This window comes from Eptesicus fuscus, chromosome 4 (assembly GCF_027574615.1).
Source record: "Eptesicus fuscus isolate TK198812 chromosome 4, DD_ASM_mEF_20220401, whole genome shotgun sequence".
In the NCBI taxonomy this organism is placed as follows: domain Eukaryota; kingdom Metazoa; phylum Chordata; class Mammalia; order Chiroptera; family Vespertilionidae; genus Eptesicus; species Eptesicus fuscus.
In genome coordinates this window covers 106,439,939-106,461,733 of record NC_072476.1, presented here as the reverse complement: position 1 = coordinate 106,461,733, position 21,795 = coordinate 106,439,939, and the positions used below count along the sequence as shown (strand labels likewise).

At 54.0% G+C, this 21,795-nt stretch overlaps 1 protein-coding gene across 1 annotated transcript in view; it reads left to right on the top strand.

Moving 5' to 3' along the window:
- Nucleotides 1-17,014, top strand: part of EGFLAM (EGF like, fibronectin type III and laminin G domains) — a 129,291-nt gene extending 112,277 nt beyond the window's left edge. Inside the window, exons 19-23 of the mRNA XM_028131252.2 lie at nt 1,359-1,437; nt 4,644-4,784; nt 11,965-12,048; nt 14,889-14,992; nt 15,783-17,014. Coding sequence (XP_027987053.2) covers nt 1,359-1,437; nt 4,644-4,784; nt 11,965-12,048; nt 14,889-14,992; nt 15,783-15,937 — 563 coding nt within the window. The 3' untranslated portion in view covers nt 15,938-17,014. The remainder of the gene's footprint in view (nt 1-1,358; nt 1,438-4,643; nt 4,785-11,964; nt 12,049-14,888; nt 14,993-15,782) is intronic.
- The last annotated feature ends 4,781 nt before the right edge of the window (nt 17,015-21,795 follow it).

The window sequence follows — 21,795 nt, the reverse complement described above, 5'->3', positions numbered from 1 at the left end:
AAAAAAATGTTTAGCCCGGCCAGCGTGGCTCAGTGGTTGAGAATCAACCTATGAACCAGGAGGTCATGGTTCGATTCCCGGTCAGAGCACAGGCCCAGGTTACAGGCTCGATCCCCAGTGTGGGGCGTGCAGGAAGCAGCCGATCAATGATTCTCTCTCATCATGGATGTTTCTATCTATCTCTCTTCCTTCCTCTCTGAAATCCATACAAATATATATTTAAAAAAAAATGTTTAGAAGTCACGTTTAAACTCCTGGTTGTTTGTAGTGTCCAGTAATGATATATGTTCTCCTGGGTGTAGAATCCTTAGTTCAGTGTCTTTTTTGCACCAACCACATATTTTGTGGGACTCTAACTTGTTTTGTAAGCAGGCTTATTTTTCTTGTTTTGCACATTTGTTTGAAAATGAGATTCATTCTACCTTAATTCTTTCAACTGTCACTTCTGTGTTTTTCTAAAGAGGAAAGAGAGATGGCCGTGATCTCTTTGCCTGGCATCTCCTAAATTATCCCTAATCTTTGGCACCAAACACAACCACGTAACCTATTCTTGTGCTGACTGCGTGCAGAAGGAAGATTTCTCAGGAAAACAAGGGGAAGGCAAGCTGAGAGGAAGGAGACAGGCTGCTGAGGTCCTGGAAAGTGAAGGGTGGGCTGAGGAGCAGAACCGGGAACGTGGGGATCAGTCTGATTCCTGCCCTGCTGCTCTCTTAGCCGTCTAACCTCAGGCAGAGCCTTGATGACTTCTGTGCCTCGTTTCCTCTTCTAAGAATGGGAGTCCCCAGCCCTCCCCTTTCTCCAGTCTCCCTGCTGCTTCATGACATTGTTGTGAAGAGCTTAGGAAGTGTGACGCTGGAGGGGATTTGTAAAAACAAGTCAGGGCCTCGTGGCTCACAGTTGGCCAATCTCCTGCGGTCATGGCTGAAAGGGTTTGGGGGCAGATTGGCCTCAAATAGGGAAATTTCAGTGGGCTTATTTGATGGTTATTTCCTCTGCCTCCCTTGGAGAACATCTAGGGTTGCCCCCAGCTGCTCCCCACGTGGCCCGAGACTGGCTCTTAGGCTTACAAGAATAACTGGGCAGGGTTCAAGTTTCAGCATGTAGCAAGCCCTTCTCAGTAGTGCTGAGGGCATTCACGGTGCCGGCCAGCCCGGGGGAGGGGACCACAGGGAGGTGCCAACCCCAGGCCTTCAGGCCAGGCCGCTCCAAACCTGGCCGAGGAGAAGGAGCTGACCAGCTGTTCACTGTCCTGATCCCAGGAGCTGGCCTTCTTGCCTCTGGGCGTGTCCCTGCCCGTGGCTGAGTGCTGGGTCAGGAGAGCCACGGCCATGTAACTTCCGATTTCTCTTCTGCCTCAGCCATCACAGAAACCATCGAGATTCCGCAGTTCATCGGCCGCAGCTACCTGACCTACGACAACCCAGACATCCTCAAGAGGTAACGCGTTTCAACGGGCAACGGGCACCTTGTCTCTCGGGGGGTAGATTTCGTAATAGTTTTCCCAAGGCTTTTCCTTATTTTATGAGCCAGAAGATAATTCTCAAAGAAGGCAGTGTAGCCATGGCCTTAGGGGAAAACAACCACACATCATAAACACAGAAACTGGAACAAAACAAAACAAAACAACAAACTTGAAGAGGCAGCCTTTCAAACGACCCAAACCCTATGGAGGAGGTTGCCTGGCCTTGGGTTTTCAGGGCTATGAGTGATTCCCCAGTCAGGGCAATCGATTTCAGAGAGGAAGAGAGAGAGAGAGAGAGAGAGAGAGAGAGAGAGAGAGAGAGAATGAGAGAGAATCATTGATCAGCTGCCTCCTGCATGCCCCCCACTGGGGATAGAGCCCACAACCCGGGCAGGTGCCCTGACTGGGAATCGAACAGTGACCTCCTGGTTCATAGGTTGATGCTCAACCACTGAGCCACACTGGCTTCATGCTGCTCTTGGCCAGGGCCTGACGCTTTGCCACGAGCTGCAGTGGAGGTCCTGCAGCTCCACCAACAGTGTCAAGTCCATGTCCTACTTCCCATCTTCAGCAGCAAAGGTCCCTGTCCTCTGCAGCCGGCCAGCTCAGTGGGGGCTCCTCACCTCTCTTCATGTGGGCACAGCACACGGAGGTGCCCAAGTCACCATCCTGGCTGGTAGGCCCTGGTGACTGAGGCTCCAGTACCCCCCGCCCCCCACTCCAAGCTCCTGGTGTGGAATAGCCTCTTACGTAGCCATGGGAAGGCTGGCCCTCCGCAAGTCCTCCACCTGGGGAGCTCGTCTTTGGTCCTTTCATGCTGCCTCTTCTTTTTTTCTCCCTCCCCTCGTTCTCTGTAGTTCCAAGTCTGCCATCCCCCACAACACTGCCAGCACCATCCTAGAATTTTCCTTCCTCTTCAGGTTGACTGTTTCTTAACAGACTGAGGCAAAGCTTTAAGCTAAAAGCACCCAGTGTGTAGGGTGGAGGTTGGTGGCTTTTTAAGGAACAAAGTTGGGAGACATTTTCCTGGGGCACTGGATGAGCATTTCCCTGGTAACGGAACCCACACCAGATGGCAGCCATTGCTTCATTTCTCTAGCCCCCCTTGGGTTCATGTAGGTGGTCTTGGTGGGGCCTTAGGCAAGATGGATTTCCGCCCGGAGACACCCTCTTCTTTCTTCAGCCCTTTTCTCCAAAGATGGAAGGGCGTTCAGTCCCCAGAGAGCAGGGACGGTGTGAAGGGGCCCAAGTCGTCAGGCCCCTGGATGCTTAGCAAGTGGCACTGGGCGGCTTGGTGGGAACAGGAGGCACTCGGTGGCCCTTGTGCACATGTATGTATGTGCATGAACACATGCATGTGCGTAAAGCCGCAGGCAACAGTCAAGTTCAGGTCTGTTTTGGTTAGATGCCTTTGGCTACAAGTAACAGAAAACTCAGATCAAAATGGCTTAAACGAGGGGTCCTCAAACTTTTTAAACAGGGGGCCAGTTCACTGTCCCTCAGACCGTTGGAGGGCCGGACTGTAGTTTAAAAAAAACTATGAACAAATTCCTATGCACACTGCACATCTTATTTTGAAGTAAAAAAACAAAATGGCAAAAACACCCGCATGTGGCCCGCGGGCCGTAGTTTGAGGACTCCTGGCTTAAACTAAAGGGTGTTTATTATTCCACGTAACAAGCAATTCTGACTTAGACTGGATCCTGGTGTGACTAATTCAGAGCATCAGCTGGATCATCAAAGACGCACGTCTCCTCTGTCCTTTGGCCTTGTTATCCTCAGCGCGTTCTCCAGGGGTTACTCCCTTCCTGGTTATAAGATGGACATAAATCAGGCCACTCTCCAGTGGAACTGAAAAAAAAACCACCTTTTTTTTCTCATGTGACTCTTTTTAAAAAGAAAGGAATCTTTCCTAGAATCTTCCTGCTACATTTTCTCTGTCTCATTGGATAACAGCGGGTCACGTGCCCATCCCTAAACCACTCCCTGCACGAGAAAGGGAACCATCATGCTCAGCTGCCTCCAGTCAGCATATCCAAGGCAAGGGGGGGAAGGCAGGAGCCTGAAACAGGAGACTGGGGAAGCAGCCCTCTCGGGAATGGGCCAGAGCTGGGGGCTCTGCACCTGGCCTGGTGGGAAGTCACCACGTGGCCCTGCTCCTCCCTCTCCGCTCTGAGGCCCCGCGTGGGAAGGCAGCCGCGGTCTCCTGTCTCGGCCTTGCTCGGAAAGCCTAGACAGAAGTCCCCTTCTGTTCACTGTTAAGTGCATCCACAGCTCCAGGTTTGTGGGACAGACAGGGGATGGTACAAGTGACGGGAGACTGGAGACTTTTCCTATGGTGCCATGTTAGTCGCAATATTAAATTACCGTTACTCTTACTCCCTTTTACTTTAAGCCCTTATACTTGTTCTTCTCCCTGCGAAACACTGGTCACCTTAGAGCAACCATGTCCATCTCAAAGGCTAACACGGGCCAAATAAACGAGGCATGTGGCCCGCGGGCTGTGAGTTTGACATGCTTGCTTTAGGGAGACGATTTCTGAATGAGTCTAGTCCCAGGAATTGATAAAAGCTCAAAAGCCTGTGATCCTATTCCCAGCCATGACTGCAGGGCCCGGGCCGGGACCTGCCAGAGTCTCTCTCCACTCCTCTCTGCCTCTTGTCCCCCTCCACCCTGCCTTCGCCACAACACCTCTCATCTGTCACTCTGCCTCCTGCCCACTCACCCCTCTGCCCTCAAGGATGGTCACCACCAGAGCTGGCCGTCCACCACAGCCACCATCGTAGCCCCAAGAAGCTGCCAACTTGGGGCTCTTGGAAATTACAAAACCCACTTTCTGTTGGGGAGCGGGGAGCACTTTCCCCAGGACCCGTCTGTGGCAGGACAGGGAAGGAGGACTGGGTGTAGATTGGGGTGCAGCCTGGGACTTGGGAGTTTACAAGAGCCTGGTTAACCTGCGGCTCATCGCGTGCTCCCTCGAGGGTGGCACCGCACCTGGGACGGAGACTGCTGCAGAGCGAGCCTTCAGGTCACCCCCCCGTGGCCTGGCTCACAGCGGTGACGCCTGTTCTCAGAGATGCAGCCTCGTCCTTGCACCGGGCTTCTCCAGGCCGGCGGACGAACCTCAGAAGCGGATGCTGTGGACAACAGTTAAATGGGGGCAATTGTGTGTTTCCTCCAGGGTGTCCGGCTCAAGATCAAATGTGTTCATGAGGTTTAAGACGACTGCCAAAGAGGGCCTGTTGATGTGGCGGGGAGACAGCCAGAGGTCCAACAGCGACTTCATTTCCTTGGGCCTGCGGGACGGAGCCCTGGTGTTCAGGTAAGCCCTCCCCGCTGCCTTCCGCGTCACCTCGCAGGTCATGGCAGACAGGGAGGCGGAGTGAACCGAGCCCCGTCGGCTGGAATGACCGGCGCCTGAAGCTCCAGGCTGGGCCGAGGCCCCTGGCCTTTCCTCCCGGCGTCCTCCTTCCGGAGCAGCAGGCAGCCAGCCGTCCACAGCCTGAGGGCCAGGTCTGGCCCTCCACGCGTTTTTGTCAATGAAGTTTTATTGGGATGCTGCCATGCTCATTCATTTATGACTGCTTTCATGCTACAGGGGCACACTTGAGTAGTTTTATTTATTTATTTTTTAAATATGTATTTTTTATTTCAGAGAGAAAGGGAGAGGAGAGAGAGATGGAAACACCAATGATGAGAATCATTGATCAGCTGCCTCCTGCACGCCCCCTACTGGGGATGGAGCCCACAACCTGGGCATGTGCCCTGACTGGGAATGGAATTGTGACCTCCTCACCACTGAGCTATGCCAGCCAGCATACTTGAGTAGTTTAATAAGGACTGTGTGGCAAAGCCTAAAATGTTTATTATCTGGTTCTTACAGAACAGTTTGTGACCCCTTTTGTATGGTGTTTCTGCCATGTGCTCCCCACTTGCAAATGGGGACTTGGTACAGCTGAGCGGGGCCCTGAGTAAAGGACTTGGTACAGTGGGGTGGCCCCGAATAGAGTACTTGGTGCAGCTGAGCGTGGCTCCGAGTACCCGGCTCAGGGCTCCGGCTCACAGCATTGAAGACCCAGAGTCGGGAGACCTGGCGTTCAGTTCTGACCATGCTCCCTGTTAGCTGTGCAGCCTTGGGGAGGAGAAAGCCTGCTTTCCAAGCTCCCACTACCAAGAAGAGCAAAGCACAGATTTATATCTCAGCAGATCAACCCCACCTTTGGCTTTTTGTAAATGCTTCCTGGGTGATGCTGGTAAGGAAGTCCCTGGAGTTCTTAGCCCTTTTCAGTGAATTTAGACCGCGCTCAAGTTTTTCACTTGGGAAGCTAGGAAACAGCTAAAGGGTCCCGACCACTTCTCCCCACCAGCGTGGGAGGGGGCTGGGTTCCCATGGGCCCGGACTGGCTTGTGTAACAAATAGGAAAACGCATCTTCTACCAGGGTGAGGAACATCCGGCCCGTGGGCCGGGTAAGGCTGGTGAAATCATTTGGTCTGGCCCTGCCAAGCCATTAGGGGCGGGTTAGTTAAATGTTTAACCAAATATTGCAGGCTAATTTTTAAGTTAATAATTTTGTATGGCCCGTGAATGATGCTATAAATATCCAAATGGCCCTTGGCAGAGAAGGGAGTCCCCCACCCCTGGGTCTAGACCAGTGGTCGGCAAACTGCGGCTCGCGAGCCACGTGCGGCTCTTTGGCCCCTTGAGTGTGGCTCTTCCACAAAATACCACGGCCTGGGTGAGTCTATTTTGAAGAAGTGGCGTTAGAAGAAGTTTAAGCTTAAAAAATTTGGCTCTCCAAAGAAATTTCCATTGTTGTCCTGTTGATATTTGGCTCTGTGGACTAATGAGTTTGCCGACCACTGGTCTAGACCACTGGGTCTTGAAGTCTGGTCCCTGGACCAGCAGCAGCATCGTCACCTGGGACCGTCTTAGAAATGCCAACTCCCAGGCCCACCCAGAGCAGAACAGCTCTAGGAGCGGGGCCTGCGCTGTTCCCACCATTTCTCTAGGCGAGAAGGGTTTACACCCTGCAAGGTCCCTAGACCACCATCTGCTCCGGAGGGCAGGAGTTTATCCGGCTTCCCTTCTTTACCTCCCCTCCCCCCGGGGCCTAGCGTAAGTGCCACTAAATCATTTGAATTGGAATAGACAAAGGTAACTGCACAACGGAGAGGATGAGACTTGGTTCTGGGCTTCTGTGGGCAGGCACTGCCTCCCTGAGAGCCAGAGCAGGATCATGGCAGTCTTTCCCATTTGACTAAAAAGCATCTTGGGAGGCAATGTCCCTTAGCCAACCTCGCACTGGCCCCGGAATAGCAGGGCGTGCTCAGTGACGCGATCCTGGGACTGCGGGGGCCTTCGAGAGACCCCTGTGGCTGAAGGCTAGAGGTTGGCCGACGAGAGCAGTTCCACCATCTCCGCGCCCTTCCCCCCTGGCCCCAAGGTCAAACGCCAAGCTTTTCACACCCCAGTTTCAGGCTGGCTGCCGCGCAGCCATTTTCTTGTGGTTTTCCTGTGGTTAACCTCACCAAGGCCTCAAGTTCTTGATTGTGCCCAGAAAAGGGAATTGAAACAGTAGCTCAGCCGTGGGTGGGAGGCCAACTTCCCCCCCTAAACCGCCAGCTAAACCTATTCACTGCCCGCCCCCAGCAGGACAGGGAGACTCATCTGCTCGGGGCCACCTTGCCGCTCCCACGGGCCCTGGCCAGCCCCCCACAGGCCCTGGCCAGCCCCCCACACCCCATGGGCACCCTTCCAACAACTCCACTTCATCCGGAACTGTTTCCTACGTTCCTGCGTCTTTCTCAGGTTTCTGAAAAGTGGCCCCTGTTTTTTCTTTGAAGACTGGAGCTCTGGTTGTGTTCTGTGCACAGGACACAGCTCAGCCCCTCCCCGGCCTGGCCCTGGCCCTGGGCCCACAGCTGCTGCTCCGCTGTCGCCTGCCTCCAGCAGGTACTTCCAATACAGATGCGTGGTGCCCTGCGGGAGGCTGGCACAGAGCGGGCTAGACCGCAGGCCAGTGGTTTGAAAGCAGGGAGCTTGTTTCAGAGGCGGGTCCCTGGGCCCAGCCCGCAGACTCGGATGGAGCAGGTCTCCGAGGGCGCCACTCTGACAGGAAACAATCTGGGACCACGCCCTGGGAAACGGGTCTGAGTGGTCAAAGGCATGAGCTTCAGAGCCAGACAGGCTGGTTCCCAGGGCCACGTGACCTCCTGCGAGTGGCCGGACCTCCCTGTGAGAAGGAAAAAGTTGGTGGTGGGGGTTGAATTAGTTCCTTCTTGCAAAGGGCTTAGTGCACGGCCTGGCATAGCTAGTTATTGGAGATAATGAACATCAAACGTATTTCCCTTGGTTAAGTGTTTCTATGTCCTAAAAACCCTACCTCGGATGGATAACATAAGGAAGTTAGCACAATATGGAGCTGCTTCACAAAATGGAGCTATGATAATTATTCTTGTTTTTATTAAGACCTAGGCCCCGCCTGAGAGCAGCTTCCATTGGAGGAGCTTAGAGAGTGGACTGGTGTTTTGGGTAGAAAAACCGTGTTTGAGGTTCTGGTGTTTGACCCAGGTCCAAAGCAAACAATAGAAAACGTAAGATGGTAAAATATATTCTCAACTTTGACTTGTTTTCTTCACCGAAATGCTGCTCCTTCGGTGCTCAAAGCCCTTCTGGCAGAGAACGAGGGGGAGCAGTGGGACTCCGAGGGAAACCATCTGAGGCTTCTGGGCAAGGTTACGTAGAGGAAGAGGAATCCGAGTGCGCAGCCGAGTGCGGTTTTCCGTCCCGGTTTCGTTTCATTTGGGTTCATGGTTGCATGTGGGGCATAAAACCCAGTGAGCAGGTTCTGTGAGGATCCCTGACCTGACCGTCTTTCCCATGGGACCTTGGTAACATTGTCAGGCAGCAGAGAAGGGACGCGATCTGACCTTGGCGAGGTGCCTGTGCTGCAGTTTAAAGGGCCCAGCTAAGTAGAATGTGGCCACATGCAGGCGGCCAGGTGGTTTCCCGAAGGCCTCCCCTGGGGGCATCTCCATGCACAATGATTAGGAAAACCTGCATCAGGAAACCAGTCATGCCGACCAGATCCACAAGACCTTGCTGGCGAAACCGGACAGGCATTTTTTTGCTCATTTTTTCACTCGTTCTTACATTTTTCCTTTTTTTTTTTTAAATTGAGTTATAATTTACATGAAGTGCACAAATGTTAGGTGTGCAGTTTGATACATTTTAAATGTGTAAACACCTGTGAGTCCCCCCTGTCCCCCGCCCCTCCCCGCCACACACAGAATAAGATACAGAACATTTTTCACACCCAAGAAGGCTTCCTGTGCAGCAAAGAGAACCACTAGTCTTGGTCATTTATTACTATACTAGAGGCCTGGTGCACAGATTTGTGCACCGGTGGGGTCCCTCGGCCTGGCCTGCGGGATCAGGCTGAAACCGGCTCTCCGACATCCCCCGAGGGGTCCTGGATTGCAAGAGGGTGCAGGCCAGGCTGAGGGACCCCACCGGTGCACGATCGGGGCCGGGGAGGGACTCTAGGGCATGTCCGGCCCATTTTGCCCAGTCCCAATTGGCCAGACCCCCATCAGCAAGCTAACCTACCGGTTGGAGCATCTGCCCCTGGTGGTTAGTGCGCGTCATAGTGACTGGTCGAATGGTGAGAGGGACAATTAGCATATTAGGCTTTTATATATATAGAAAGACAAAGGAAAGAGAGATGCCAGGTGCCTGGGAAGCAGAAGGTTACTAGAAGGTCTGAATCAGAGGAGTGGGGGGCAGGGGGCGGTTGGAGAGCCAGGCCCTGGAGACGCCAGCTGCGTGTGGGCGGCCCCGGAGCACGGCCTGGCTCTGCATGGACAGGCGAGCCCGCAGGCTGCCCAACAGGAGGGAAGCCCCGCCTTTGTCCAAACACAACTTCGAAGGTGCCCACTCCCTGGATTCCAATCCCGTTCCAGGCCAGCGTCCTGCAGCTTTCCCCGGGTCACCTCTGCTCTGGGCGCTCCTGACCCTTCTGGTTACACATTTACAGCCTGTGGTTTGCGCTCGCACAGGACTGCTCTCCCAGGAGAGGCCGAGGAGTTTAACTCTCGGTGGCGACTTCCTCCTGCCGCCAGCTCCCCGGGGTCTGCTGCCCAGCGTCCGCGAGCTGCATCCATCCGGCACATCCCTGGGGTGGCGGGATCCTTTGTGTGGGTTCTACTCTGTGCTGTGCTCTGTGCCTATGTTGTCTTATTGAATGTGTCCTACGGCCCTTCAGCAGGTAGAATTAATCACCCCCACTTCTCAGATGAGGGGCCACAGGCTCAGAGAGATGAAGCCAATCGCCCAAGGGCAGGAGCTCGTCACTGGCAGGAGTGGGAATCCGGGCGGGTGGGTCTGACCCGTGGGTCCCCGCGCCTCTCACGAAGCCGCATGGCCACTGGGCTGCGGGTCTGCTGGCTGGGCTCAGCCGCTGTGCCCTCAGGCCTTGGCCGCTGAGTAATGAAATCTGACAACTCCCCCTCCGGGCTGCTTTGCACAGGAGACACCTGATGTGGGAAACTGGCTGGGAAAACAGTGGTGCTTTCAGGGGCGGGCCACAGCCTCCTCTGGCCGGGTGTCAGGTCACCCAGTTCCATTCTGGGTTAAGTGTCAGGCGCGGGGACTCCTCTGAGCCTCGTTCTTGATGAAAGGACCCGAGCGCTTTCCCTGGGAAAAGCCGGGCGCTGCCTGTTCTCGCTTATTTCTCAGGCTGAGCGCGCGCAGGAGCCCAGGGCCGAAGCCAGGGCCTCGCCTTCCTCCTCCTTGGCCGGTGAAGTTCAGGAGAGACTTGTCCTCTCCCAGCATGAGGAGAGAGCTGCTCCGGCTGGGAGGCATTTCCTCCCCAAGCAGGGTGACCAGGGGAGGGCTGGGCACGGGCCCAGGGCCTGCCCAGGCCAGTCAGTCACTCACCAACGATGGTTGGATCCAATCGAATTAGAATAATCGAATGAACACTGGACTGAGAGGGCTATTTCTCTCTGGTAAACAAGCTGTGTGTGTCTTTGGATGCCCTCAGGGTATCGGGGCATCTGGAAGCTGGAATAGAAAGCAGGAAGCTTCTGAGTGGACCAGGTATCAGAGTCAACAGCGGGGGAGGAGGGACAGATAAAATCCCTAGTTCAAAGGGATTTTTTTAGGCAAATTCCTTTCATCTCTTTGGGGCTCTTTGTTTTGCTTTTTAAAAAGTGAAAACACATGTATTGGTTTCCAAGAGCTGCCATAACAAATGGTCACAAATTGGGTGACTTAAAACAATAGGAGTTTATTCTGTCCCGGTTCTGGGGAAGATACCCTCAGGTGAGAATTAACAAAGCCCTACGTGCAGGTGGGCAGGGTTGTTTCTTGGGGGGGGGGGGGGGGGGGGGTGCTGAGTAGCAGCGTGGTCTGAGCCTCTCTCTAGGCTCTCATGGCCGGCAATCCTTGGCTCATAGCTACGTCACTCCAACCTGCGTCTTCATCTCCGCATGGCATTCTTCCCTGTGTGTCTGTGTCCAAATTTCCTTTTCTCACGAGGACCCCAGGCCGACAGGATTTAGGGCTGTCCTAATCCAATATGACTTCATTTTAACTAACGACATCTGCAAAGACCCTGTCTCTAATTAAGGTCACACTCTGAGGTTCTGAGTGGACGAGAATTTGGGGGGGGGGGGACACTATTCCAGCGAGTACAACACATTACAAATGATAAAGCCTTTCTTGTTCCTATTGCTACACGGATGCTTCTGACCTTGGCCTAAAGATCATCAGCCTTGCCGAAACCGGTTTGGCTCAATGGATAGAGCGTCGGTCTGCGGACTGAAAGGTCCCAGGTTTGATCCCGGTCAAGGGCATGTACATTGGCTGCGGCACATCCCTGGTAGGGGGTGTGCAGGAGGCAGCTGGTCGATGATTCTCTCTCATCGATGTTTCTAGCTCTCTATCCCTCTCCCTTCCTCTCTGTAAAAAATCAATAAAATATATTAAAAAAAAAAAAAAAAAGATCATCAGTCTTGAGGACATTATTCCGAGTGAAATAAGCCAGTGACAGACAGATAATGGAGGATTCTACTTACAGGAGGTACCTAGAAGTGGTCCAACTCCTAAGGTGAACAGGAGCGTGGTGGTTGCCAGGGATGGAGGGAGGGGGAATGAAGAGTTGCTGGACAAGGGGGACAGAGTTTGAGCTTTGCAAAATAAGGAGAGTTCTGGAGAATGCTTGTACAACAAGGTGAGCGTATTTAGCACCACCGACCTGCACACATAGAAGTGGTTAAGGCGATAGGTTTTATGTTATGTCTGTTTTGCCACAATAAAAAACATATTTTGATCGTTCCTGGCCTAGCGTAGAAACCTGACTGATAACATTGTTTTGTTTTGCGTGGAGGAAACAGCATTCTGAGTTCATAGACCTTTAGCCACGAGGTCCATGTGAGTGAGTGTCTGCCTGGGCGTCAGTATGTGACTGTTCTATCTTGTTCTTCTCCAACGCCCTAGCTATAACCTGGGCAGTGGTGTGGCATCCATCCTGGTGAACGGCTCCTTCAGCGATGGTCGGTGGCACCGGGTCAAGGCTGTTCGGTGAGTACCTCCCACGGCGCAGGACAGAGCAGAGCCCAGCAGCGGTGGGACGTGCTCTCCAAGTCCCTTTAGTCCCATGTCCTCTTCCCCAACCTTGTCTGGCCTCCCACGCTCCTCATCCAGGGCATTGCTACCAACTCCCACCTGTGCTCTCATTGACAGTGAACTCCCAAAACTTCACTCACCAGCGACTTTCTGAAGAAATTATTTATTTAGTTAGTTAGTTATGTTAATCCTCACCTGAAAATATTTTTTCCCATTGGTTTTTAGAGAGAGTGGGAAGGAGAGAAGGGGGGGGGGAGGAAAAGACAGAGAGAGAGAAACATCGATGTAAGAGAGACATATGGTTTGTTTGCCTCTCCGCACGGCCCCAACTGGTGACCAGGGATCGAACCTGCAACCCAGGTACGTGCCTTCGACCCTAATCAAACCCGTGAACCTTGGGTGCACTGGCTGACACTCTATCCACTGAGCCACACTGGCCAGGGCTGGAGAAATAACTTTTTGATGGCTGCCTGGAAGAGGGCCTCCCTATTTAGTGAGATCCGGGTATCACTAGTGGGATGAGATGTGGGGACATGTGGACTTAGAGGAGTGCTCCACATCTCATTATGTAGGCAATTGCCCACTTCTTCTTTGACATCACTTTACCTGAACCTCAAAAGCTCTGTGCATCCTGCCCCTCATAGAAGTCGCTACCCTGACTTCTGATTCACTCTGGGTGAATCACTCCCTTAAAATGATGGTCTTGCTACCCATGTCCATATTCCTAACAATATACTGAGAAGTCAAATAGCAGGCCCAGACTGAGCAGTGTGAGAAACCTCAGTCTTGCCATGTTACCTGCAGGTTCCAGGAGATGAGCTGAACAGAGGTTTTTATTTGGGTTCCCTGAGAATTTACCATAACCCTTTCTGGGGAGGTTAGTGGGTGAGGTCAAAGGGGAGGCTTGGGAAACATGGGACCAAGGTCAATTTCTTACTCTGAGCACACATAGGCCGTAGTGGGAGTAGCCTGGCTGGACCCCACTCTTGTCCACTGTGCCTGCCTTTGATACCCTAGAGCAGTGGTCGGCAAACTCATTAGTCAACAGAGCCAAATATCAACAGTACAACGGTTGAAATTTCTTTAGAGAGCCGAAAACCGACTTCTGCGCATGGGCCACCAAGTTTCAATTGCACTGGACGTGCATTGACCACTCTAGGGCAGTGGTCGGCAAGCTGCGGCTCGCGAGCCACATGCAGCTCTTTGGCCCCTTGAGTGTGGCTCTCCCACAAAATACCACGTGCGGGCACACACTTACAGTGCGATTGAAACTTCGTGGCCCATGCACAGAAGTCGGTTTTCGGCCTGGGCAAGTCTATTTTGAAGAAGTGGCGTTAGAACACTCAAGGGGGCAAAGAGCCTCATGTGGCTCGCGAGCCGCGGTTTGCCGACCACTGCCCTAGAGCAAGCATGTCAAACTCAAAGGCCAGCACGGGCCAAACAAATGAGGCATGCGGCCCGCAGGCCCCAAGTTTGACATGCTTGCCCTAGAAGGTGTGTGAGGACAAAGAGGCAGATCTGTGCCCATCAGCTGCCCACGTAGCATAGGAAGTCCTGGCGACAGTGATCTTGATGAAGCCCAACTCGAGCTGTTGAACAGATGATATAAATATCAATACCATCAGAGAGATAAAAGAGGTTGTTTTCACAAGAAACAAGAACTGTTTGCGGTAGGAAAGGAACATTAAAAGACCAATAACGAAGTGCAGCCTGGGTCGGTATCCCCCCAAGAGCTATGGACGCAGACGTGCTTTTTGAAGAAGCGCGGGGCGGGATGGTTTGGGAAACCTGCAAAGCCCTTCCACAGATGCGCACTTCCACTCCACTGTGCTCGGAGTCACTTTTGGGTGATTCTTTGGGTCCTTTCAAAACTTCTAAGCCAGCGGTTCTCAACCTGTGGGTCGCGACCTGTGGCTGACACTCTATCCACTGAACCACACTGGCCAGGGCTGGAGAACCGCTAGCAGGGTCGCCTAAGACCATCGGAAAACACAGATATTTACATTACGCTTCATTAACAGTAGCAAAATTACAGTTATGAAGTAGCAACGAAAATAATTTTATGGTTGGGGGTCACCACAACATGAGGAGCTGTATTAAAGGGTCGTGGCATTAGAAAGGTTGAGAACCACTGTTCTAAGCCATTCTTTGTCCTTCCCTAGAGTAATCCTCCACCTATGAAACCTTCTTCTTGGTTTCCCATTGTGCTCAGAATAACCTGCAAACTCACCACGTGTTAATTCTCCTCTGGTTCCCTCTCACCTGCAGGATACATTCTCATGAAGCTCCATGTGCCCTGCACCCTCAGCTCTGGCTTCCTTTCTCTCCACTCAGCTCCCACCTCCAGAATTCTCAGTACTCAGGCTACATCAACTCCTTGTCGTCTCTCTCTATCTCTTCATAGTGACTTCCTGTTGGCATCAGCTTCCTCCTGCGCTTGACCTACCCAGCCTTCAAAACTCATCTTTGGCAAACTCCCTTGGGGAAGCTTTCCCTGACCCTCTCTCCACCTCCTGTCACCCCACAGCCTTCATTCACCCCACAGCATGCTGGTGGTCTTCCACCATCAGGCAGTGACACTGAGATGTCATTTGTAATGTGATTGTTTTGTCTTCCTCAGTAGACCTAAAACTCCTGGGAGCCAGGAATGTGTTTTTTGTTTTGTCTTCTTTTTTCATCTTTACAGCTCTTTCATTTAGCATAGTTCCTGGTGCAGAGTAGGTGCTTTCCTACACTTTCATTGAAATGAATTGAACAATTGAACGAAACTCCCGAAATGGTGGTGTTTTTTCCAGGGACGGTCAATCGGGAAAGATAACCGTGGATGACTACGGGGCCAGAACAGGCAAATCACCTGGCATGATGAGGCAGCTCAACATCAATGGAGCTCTGTACGTGGGTAAGTGACCTTGGGCCAGATCTAAGTTATGCCCTTTTCGTGTTACTCCTCGATTGGCCATGCTGGGGCTCCTCCAAGGCGTGTGCTTCCCTGGACCAGCCAAATGCTTGGAAATAGGAAGCTCTCCAGATAGTCCATTCTCCCTTTTCTGAACTTCTGACTCATGGTGAGGGGGCAGGAAGCACTTAGAGGCCTTTGTGCTTTGGATGGATCCACCAGGAAAACCACGCTTTTCTTGTTATAGAACAGGAATCTGCTAAATATAGCCCCAAGAATTCCCTCCGAGGAAGGAGGATCTGTTTTCCTGGCCCCTTTCAGAATGAGAATGAGTGGTATTTCTGTAAATAGCTTAGAACCCGCTAGCGCACACACATAAGTATGCCAAGATGTCTCCATCCGTATACTTTCTAAACATGGACTTAATTGAAAGCACTCAACATCCGTGAATTTCTTTCAGTTAAGATGACAGCACCTCTAACTACACACTACATTTTGTTGATATTATACAACATTTCAAAATTTACCAGATTTGGTTTGAAGTGGCCAACTGGGTCAGAAATCACACACAATGTAAGTATTTATAGCCTCTGGTTGTGTATCAAATTGAACCAAGTCAACCTGTTCCTTCAAGGATAACTCTAAAGTAGATGTGAGGCTCTGAACCGTTCGAGGGACCCCCAGTCCTCACGTATCCTGTCAGCCCAGGGACACCTTGGTCAGCAGACACTCGAGTATGCTACGGAGACATGGTTCCCTGTGGCTCACCCATCTCCTTCTGGCTCCCCGGCAGGTGGAATGAAGGAAATCGCTCTGCACACTAACAGGCACTACCGGCGAGGCCTCGTGGGCTGCATCTCTCACTTCACCCTGTCCACCGATTACCACGTTTCCCTCGTGGAGGACGCCGTGGATGGGAAGAACATCAACACTTGTGGAGCCAAGTAACACCAGCTGGCCTTTCCCAAGGGACGGAGCCTTCAGTCCTGAGAATCCCGGGGGCCCCGAGACCCTGCCTGATGCCCTGAGCCATTCACGGAGGCATGCGGGCCAGGTGTGTTTCCTCTCATCCACGATGAGAGTCCGGACCCAACAAAGGAGTCCCTGTGTGGCCTTTCCTGCTGATGCTGCGTGCGGGCCACACCCCACGGAATCCTCTGTGTGGGAAGCATCGAACGTGGTCTGTTGACTGTGCAGTGGCCATCAGAGATCACACCTGAAGGCAAATTCGGAGCGCGTCTGCTGTAGTCAATGACCGTGTTGTGATTCATAGCGCAGTGAACCAAGAAAAGAGAGAGAGACACCCAAAGGGCAGTATTAAATATTCCTCTCCTTCCCTCATGACACTTACTGACAGCAGAATGACTGTGTGACCTTGAACCTGGGATTTCTCACCTTGGCCCATGAAGTGTCAGGATTAACCCCTTCCACTCCCCGCTGGCTGGTTCAATGTGCTCTGACTATTCCATGAAAATAAGAAGAGACTAAACGTAGAATCATAATGCTGCCCCCCCCCCTTAATGAGAAATCCCTACTTTTTATAATGCTAATCTAAGAAAATGGGCACCCCGATTTTTGTAGCTGTCCTTTTGTATGTGTATATTTTTATAGCAGCAGATAGTCCACACAGTATAATTTTGCAACTTTGGGTGGACGACCCTGAACTCTTTGCACAGTTCCTAAAAATTTTCTCCCAAAGGAGACTTGTTGGGGCCCTTCATGGCATCAGTGGGGTAGGTAACTGGGGGTGGGCAGTCTCTTGGGGAGCTGACCATTCTCTTTTGGTAAATGGCGACGGCTCAAGGAAATGGATCTGAAGCTTCCAAAATAAGCAGATTAAAAGGTACCTGTGCTCCTGAGGAGGGGTCACTGTCATTTTTGTTTTAAGAGGGGAATGGCTATAATAAACTTGAATCAAGGCGATGAAGAAGGGTAGATATCATTCACTTATTCATTCATTTGTGCAGGTGTCTGAACCCTGCCCAGGCTCGTCCAGAAATGGGCGCTAAGACAATTAGTCCCTAAGGCTGTACTGGAGAGGGGGAGGGGGGAAAAGCAGGAATGCTTCCTTCTGAGCCATGGGCTGTCCCTTTGCCATTCATGCACGTGACGATGGAGACAGCTGGCTGGCTGGCAGATTCCCATGACACGACTCGCAAAGGGAAAGGTGAGATGCACGCTGCCCCCAACGAGCAGGGAAATGTGATCCAATGCACACAAGAGCCTATGTTTAGTCCCAGTCATGACTCACCCTTGTTTGTGCAGCATTCATTCAGCGAAGACTCGGAGCTCTGTGCAGAGCACAGCTTAGGCACATTCAGAATTCTATAAAATGAATGAATAAACCAGAGACACTCCCCTCCTGCTTCAACCTCTGCCTCCTATCTTTGGGCTCCTTTGATGACCAGGATCCTCCCTCCCTCCCAGAGGAATAATGGGAACAACAACAACAATAACAATTCATCCTCTCCTACATGTCTCCTTGCGTGTGCAGTTTGGAGAAAAGCCATGTGGTATGGTAGCAAGTGGGTTTTACGACCTCCCATATGCCCTCCCCTCATACCTTTTCCTTGAAGGCAGCTCGGGCCAGTGCTTCCCAAGATGTAAGAGTTGCTTTCATAGCACATTTTGAATCAGTTGCCTCCAGCCAAAAATATCATTGTGATTTTAGCAAAACATCCCGCTGAGCCGAGGCCAGAAGAGCTGTGTTGTAGGTGAGCTATTGTTCCGTGCAAGTGTCGTCCAGGGAAGAATGCAGTGACCCAGGGATGCGGGCTGGGGGCGGGGGTGTTGAAGCAGATGAGAATCCTGAAGCACGGACTCGGGTGGGATGCAGGAGGGGCGGAAAGGGAAGGGGTGACAGACACCATGATGGATTCAAGGCAGGAGAGACCCTGCTGGTGAGAGGGCTGCAGGGACGGGGACCCAAGAGCAGCTGGTCACATGGGAGGCTCTGGGCAGGAAAACAGGGTAAGAGACAGAACATCCCAAGCCAGGAGGAAGGTTCTGTGATCCCCTCAGTGAACAGAACCCAGGAGATGCAGGATGAGTTTATAGCAGAGGTGGTTGTGAGGGTAAAAACTTTGTCCTGTAGCTGAGGGATTAGGCCCAGGTTCAGAGGCGGGAGAGCCGAGACGGGCTGAGCCTGGGTGTGTGGGTCCCCCATTTTCTCTCTAAGACAATAATGCCAAATGGCGAACAAACACAAACCCCAGTGGCATACCAGGATAAGTGTTTATAGCTTACGTGCCTTGAGTGTTCACCTTGGCAGCTCTGCTGATCTTGGCTGGCTCGACTAGGCGCTGCTTCTGGTCTCGGCTGGACTTGGTCCCTGCATAGCAGTTGGCTAATTTAGGACGGCCTTGCCTGAGACGGCGAGGTGACTTGAGTCAGCTCCATGCGGCTCTCATGCTCCTCCTGGGACCCGTGGGAGCCCGACATGCCCTTCGCATGACGATGGAGGAGCGTAAGGGCACTAGAGGGAAAGTGTAAGGTCCTGCACAGCCGAGGTCTGGAACTGCCACGTCCTACGAGTTAAAGTTCATAGGTTTAAGAGATGAAAATACAGACCCCGCCATCCACCATCACCTGGCAAAGGGCATGGGTACAGGGAGGGTGATACAGTCATGTGCTGTTGGGAGAAGGGGTGCAGTAGTCCTTCTGTGGGGACCTTGGTGGGGGATGGGGTCTATGAAGTTCTCAATGATTGACCCAGCCAGGCCCTCTAATGGGGCAGCATTTATTCCCCCCCCCCCCGACCCACACACACACACCTCCTCTGCTGCCTCCCAGTTCTCCTCATTCTTCCACCTGTCCACCTGTCCTCTGCCACTAGTACTGTGGTGATTCTGAGGAGAAGGAGGGTGGAACCTGTGCTGGGCTTCTGGGTATCGGCTCTGGGGGGGCACTTGTTGGAGAAGCTGGCTGGGCTCCTGGCCCTCGAGAAGCTTAAGGAGCAGCCAGGGAGCTCTCAGGTTCACAGTCCGTGCCCTGCCCAGGAAGGCCTGCGTGAAGCATGGGTTCCTGGAAACCTTTGTCCCACCGGCAGGACCTGGGAGAATTCCCCTTGTGTTCTGAGCACGGATGGCTGGAGGGTGGGGCCAGGGGGAGGACTGCTCTTGCTTTTCCTAGTAAAACTGACGGCCACAACCCCGTCTTTCCTCTAAGCCCAGTCCTGGGATTCTCTCGGGAAGGACTGCGGGTCTCCCTCGTCCCCTCGCTGCCGCCCCAGAAGCCGGGAGGCAGTGCTGACCGGCCTGCCAGGCACCACTGGAGCCGCCTGCTCTCCGCCCCCTCGCTCGCCTCTCATTTCCGGAGCCCGTCCTGTTCCAGCCCCGGCTGCTCCAACACAAACAGGCCCTGCTCCCCCTCCAGCAGCCCTGGCCCAGTGACCAGCGCTTCCTTCCGACGGGCGCCCCGCCCTCCGCCCGGCCCTCCCTGAGTGGGAGGAAGGAGCTCGGAAAAGTGCCCGGAGCTGGCGGCCAGATCTCCACTTGGAGGAAACACTGCATTTTTCACCTTTAACCTAGAAAAATATGGTTCTCAGAAAGCTTGTTTTTAGCACTGGGAGTTCCCAGAGGAGGAAGCATGGGGAGCAGGAGGGGCTCGCGGCCTCTCTCAGGCTCCACGGCGAGCCCTGGGCCCAGGGGGCTGCTCCGGGGAGGGACCCCGGGCGGCCTGGGAGGCCCAGCCCTGGGGACGAAATTCAGGCGAAGGCCCACGGCCAGGGGCTTGGACGAGGCCGCAGCTGCCTCCCATTCCCGACCTGCTCCCAGCCCGGCCCTGGCCAGGAGCACACAGGCGCTGCGCCGGAAGGTGGAGGGGTGGGTGCAGGTGGCTGTGACACCGTGGCCCTCAGCTGAGCGGGGTGTGTGGTGAGCTTACCAGAGGCGGGAGAGGTCCTCCAGGACTGAGTCCCCCAGCGCTGCCACCCCGAGGAGCCCAGAGAGCAGAGGGCCGCCAGCACGGTCCGAACCCGAATCCGAATCTGCAGTGAGGGCCGTGGTGCTTGGGCCTCCCCGCAGGTCTTGCCCCGATGGATGGGCCACTCACCTGCATCCCCACCAATACCCTCCCGGAACACAAAGGGAAAGACTGAGCCCGCAACCCGCCTCCGCCGCCCTGAGGGGGCGGTCAGGTTTGGGACAGGTGGTGGCCAGGCAGCCGGCTTGCAGGTGGCCGTGCTCAGGCGGCAGCAGGACTAATCCAGCTCAACACACCGCGGCTCTGGGATCGGCCTGTGAGCAACTGCGCGGCCACCTCACGTCCAAAGAATGTTCTTCGACACAGCCCTCCTGAGACGAGGGCCGGGGCCCATGGGCACGGCCTGCGTGACTCGGGAGGACAGAGGCTGCCAGGAAGCCCGGCGTGACATGCATGGTCCCATCCCCTGGACGCGACCACCACCACCACCACGCTTCACTGGAGCTTTTGTGCCCGTTATCCCCACCTTGGGATGCAGCCTGCCCGAGGCCAGCATGGCTTAGGGCGTCCTGGGGCTCCCCGGCCTGCGTCAGGCAGTGCAGTCCTGTGGGTGAGGGGGCTTGGGCACAGGCCAGTTCCTCACCACAGCTCCACCTCTGCCTCCTTCCAAAGTTCTCCCACTGCAAGGATGGGGGCTAAACAAAGCTGAGAGCACAGACCAGAGCCACTCCATCAGAGCGGGGGTCGGGGTTCCCCACAGGCCATGAGGTCTCGGTTCAAAGTCTTTGCCCCTCTCTCCTTTGCCTTCCCCGCCATGAATAACCTCCAGCGCTCCGGGGCGCTGTGGCAAGCTGTTTCCAAGCAGCGGTGAGCTCCCCGGGGCTGTGCTTGACCCTGGGCCGTGCCTAGCCCTGGGCCGTGCCTCGCCCTGGCCCCGCCAAGACCCGAAGGAGCAGGGCAGGCTGCAGGGAGCACCCTGCCTCTCCTCCTCGTCCTGCCGGCCTCCCTGAGACATCTTTGTCCTAGAAAGTGCCTGGCTCCCAGGAGCACTCGCCTTTTCCTGGACAGACGTGAGGGGGACGCGGTGTCTCAGCAAGCGGGATGAGGTCGCTGCTTCTCTGTTTGTCTATCTTCGTCTCTCTGACTCGCTCCTGTTCCAAACGCTTTACAAAGGCCCAGACATCCCCGAACAGGCGGCACGGCCTCCCCTCCGGCCCTGGCCGCCCACCTCCCAGCCGGGGCCCAGCCTGGGGCATGGCCTCCTTGGACAGCCCAGCGCTGGGGGCTGCAGCTCCCACGTGGCTAAAAGCTGACTTAGATGGAACATCTCTGCCCAGGAAGGCCAGGGAAGCTCAAGAAATTCACTCCTGCAATGCACTCACTTAGACACAAAGGTGACGGCAGCGGCCGGGGGCTTAACTGCACAAAGCAAAGAGCGTCCAAGCCCAGGAGAGGGGTGGGCTGCGGTTACCGGGCCTGCCGCACGGCCTCAGTGAATTACATACATGAGCACATCCACAGCACGGACACATGACAACCCACTCCTTCCGCAGGACAGTGTCCGAGAGGGCAGACAGTAGAAGGTTCGAGGCTACTGCCGCGGGAGGAGATGGTGGTGTTTCTTTTCCCTTGTACCTGTTTTCTTGTTCTCCAGCCAGCCTGCAGCGGCTCTCTTGTCCTGTCCCCTCGGAATGTCCTTCGTCTTCGGAGGACTGGTCCTCCCTCAGCTCTAACACCAGGCGCTGGTGAAAGTGGCCTTTGCCTAGCGCCGCGGTCGGCAAACTGCGGCTCGTGAGCCACATGCGGCTCTTTGGCCCCTTGAGTGTGGCTCTTCCACAAAATACCACGGCCTGGGAAAGTCTATTTTGAAGAAGTGGCATTGG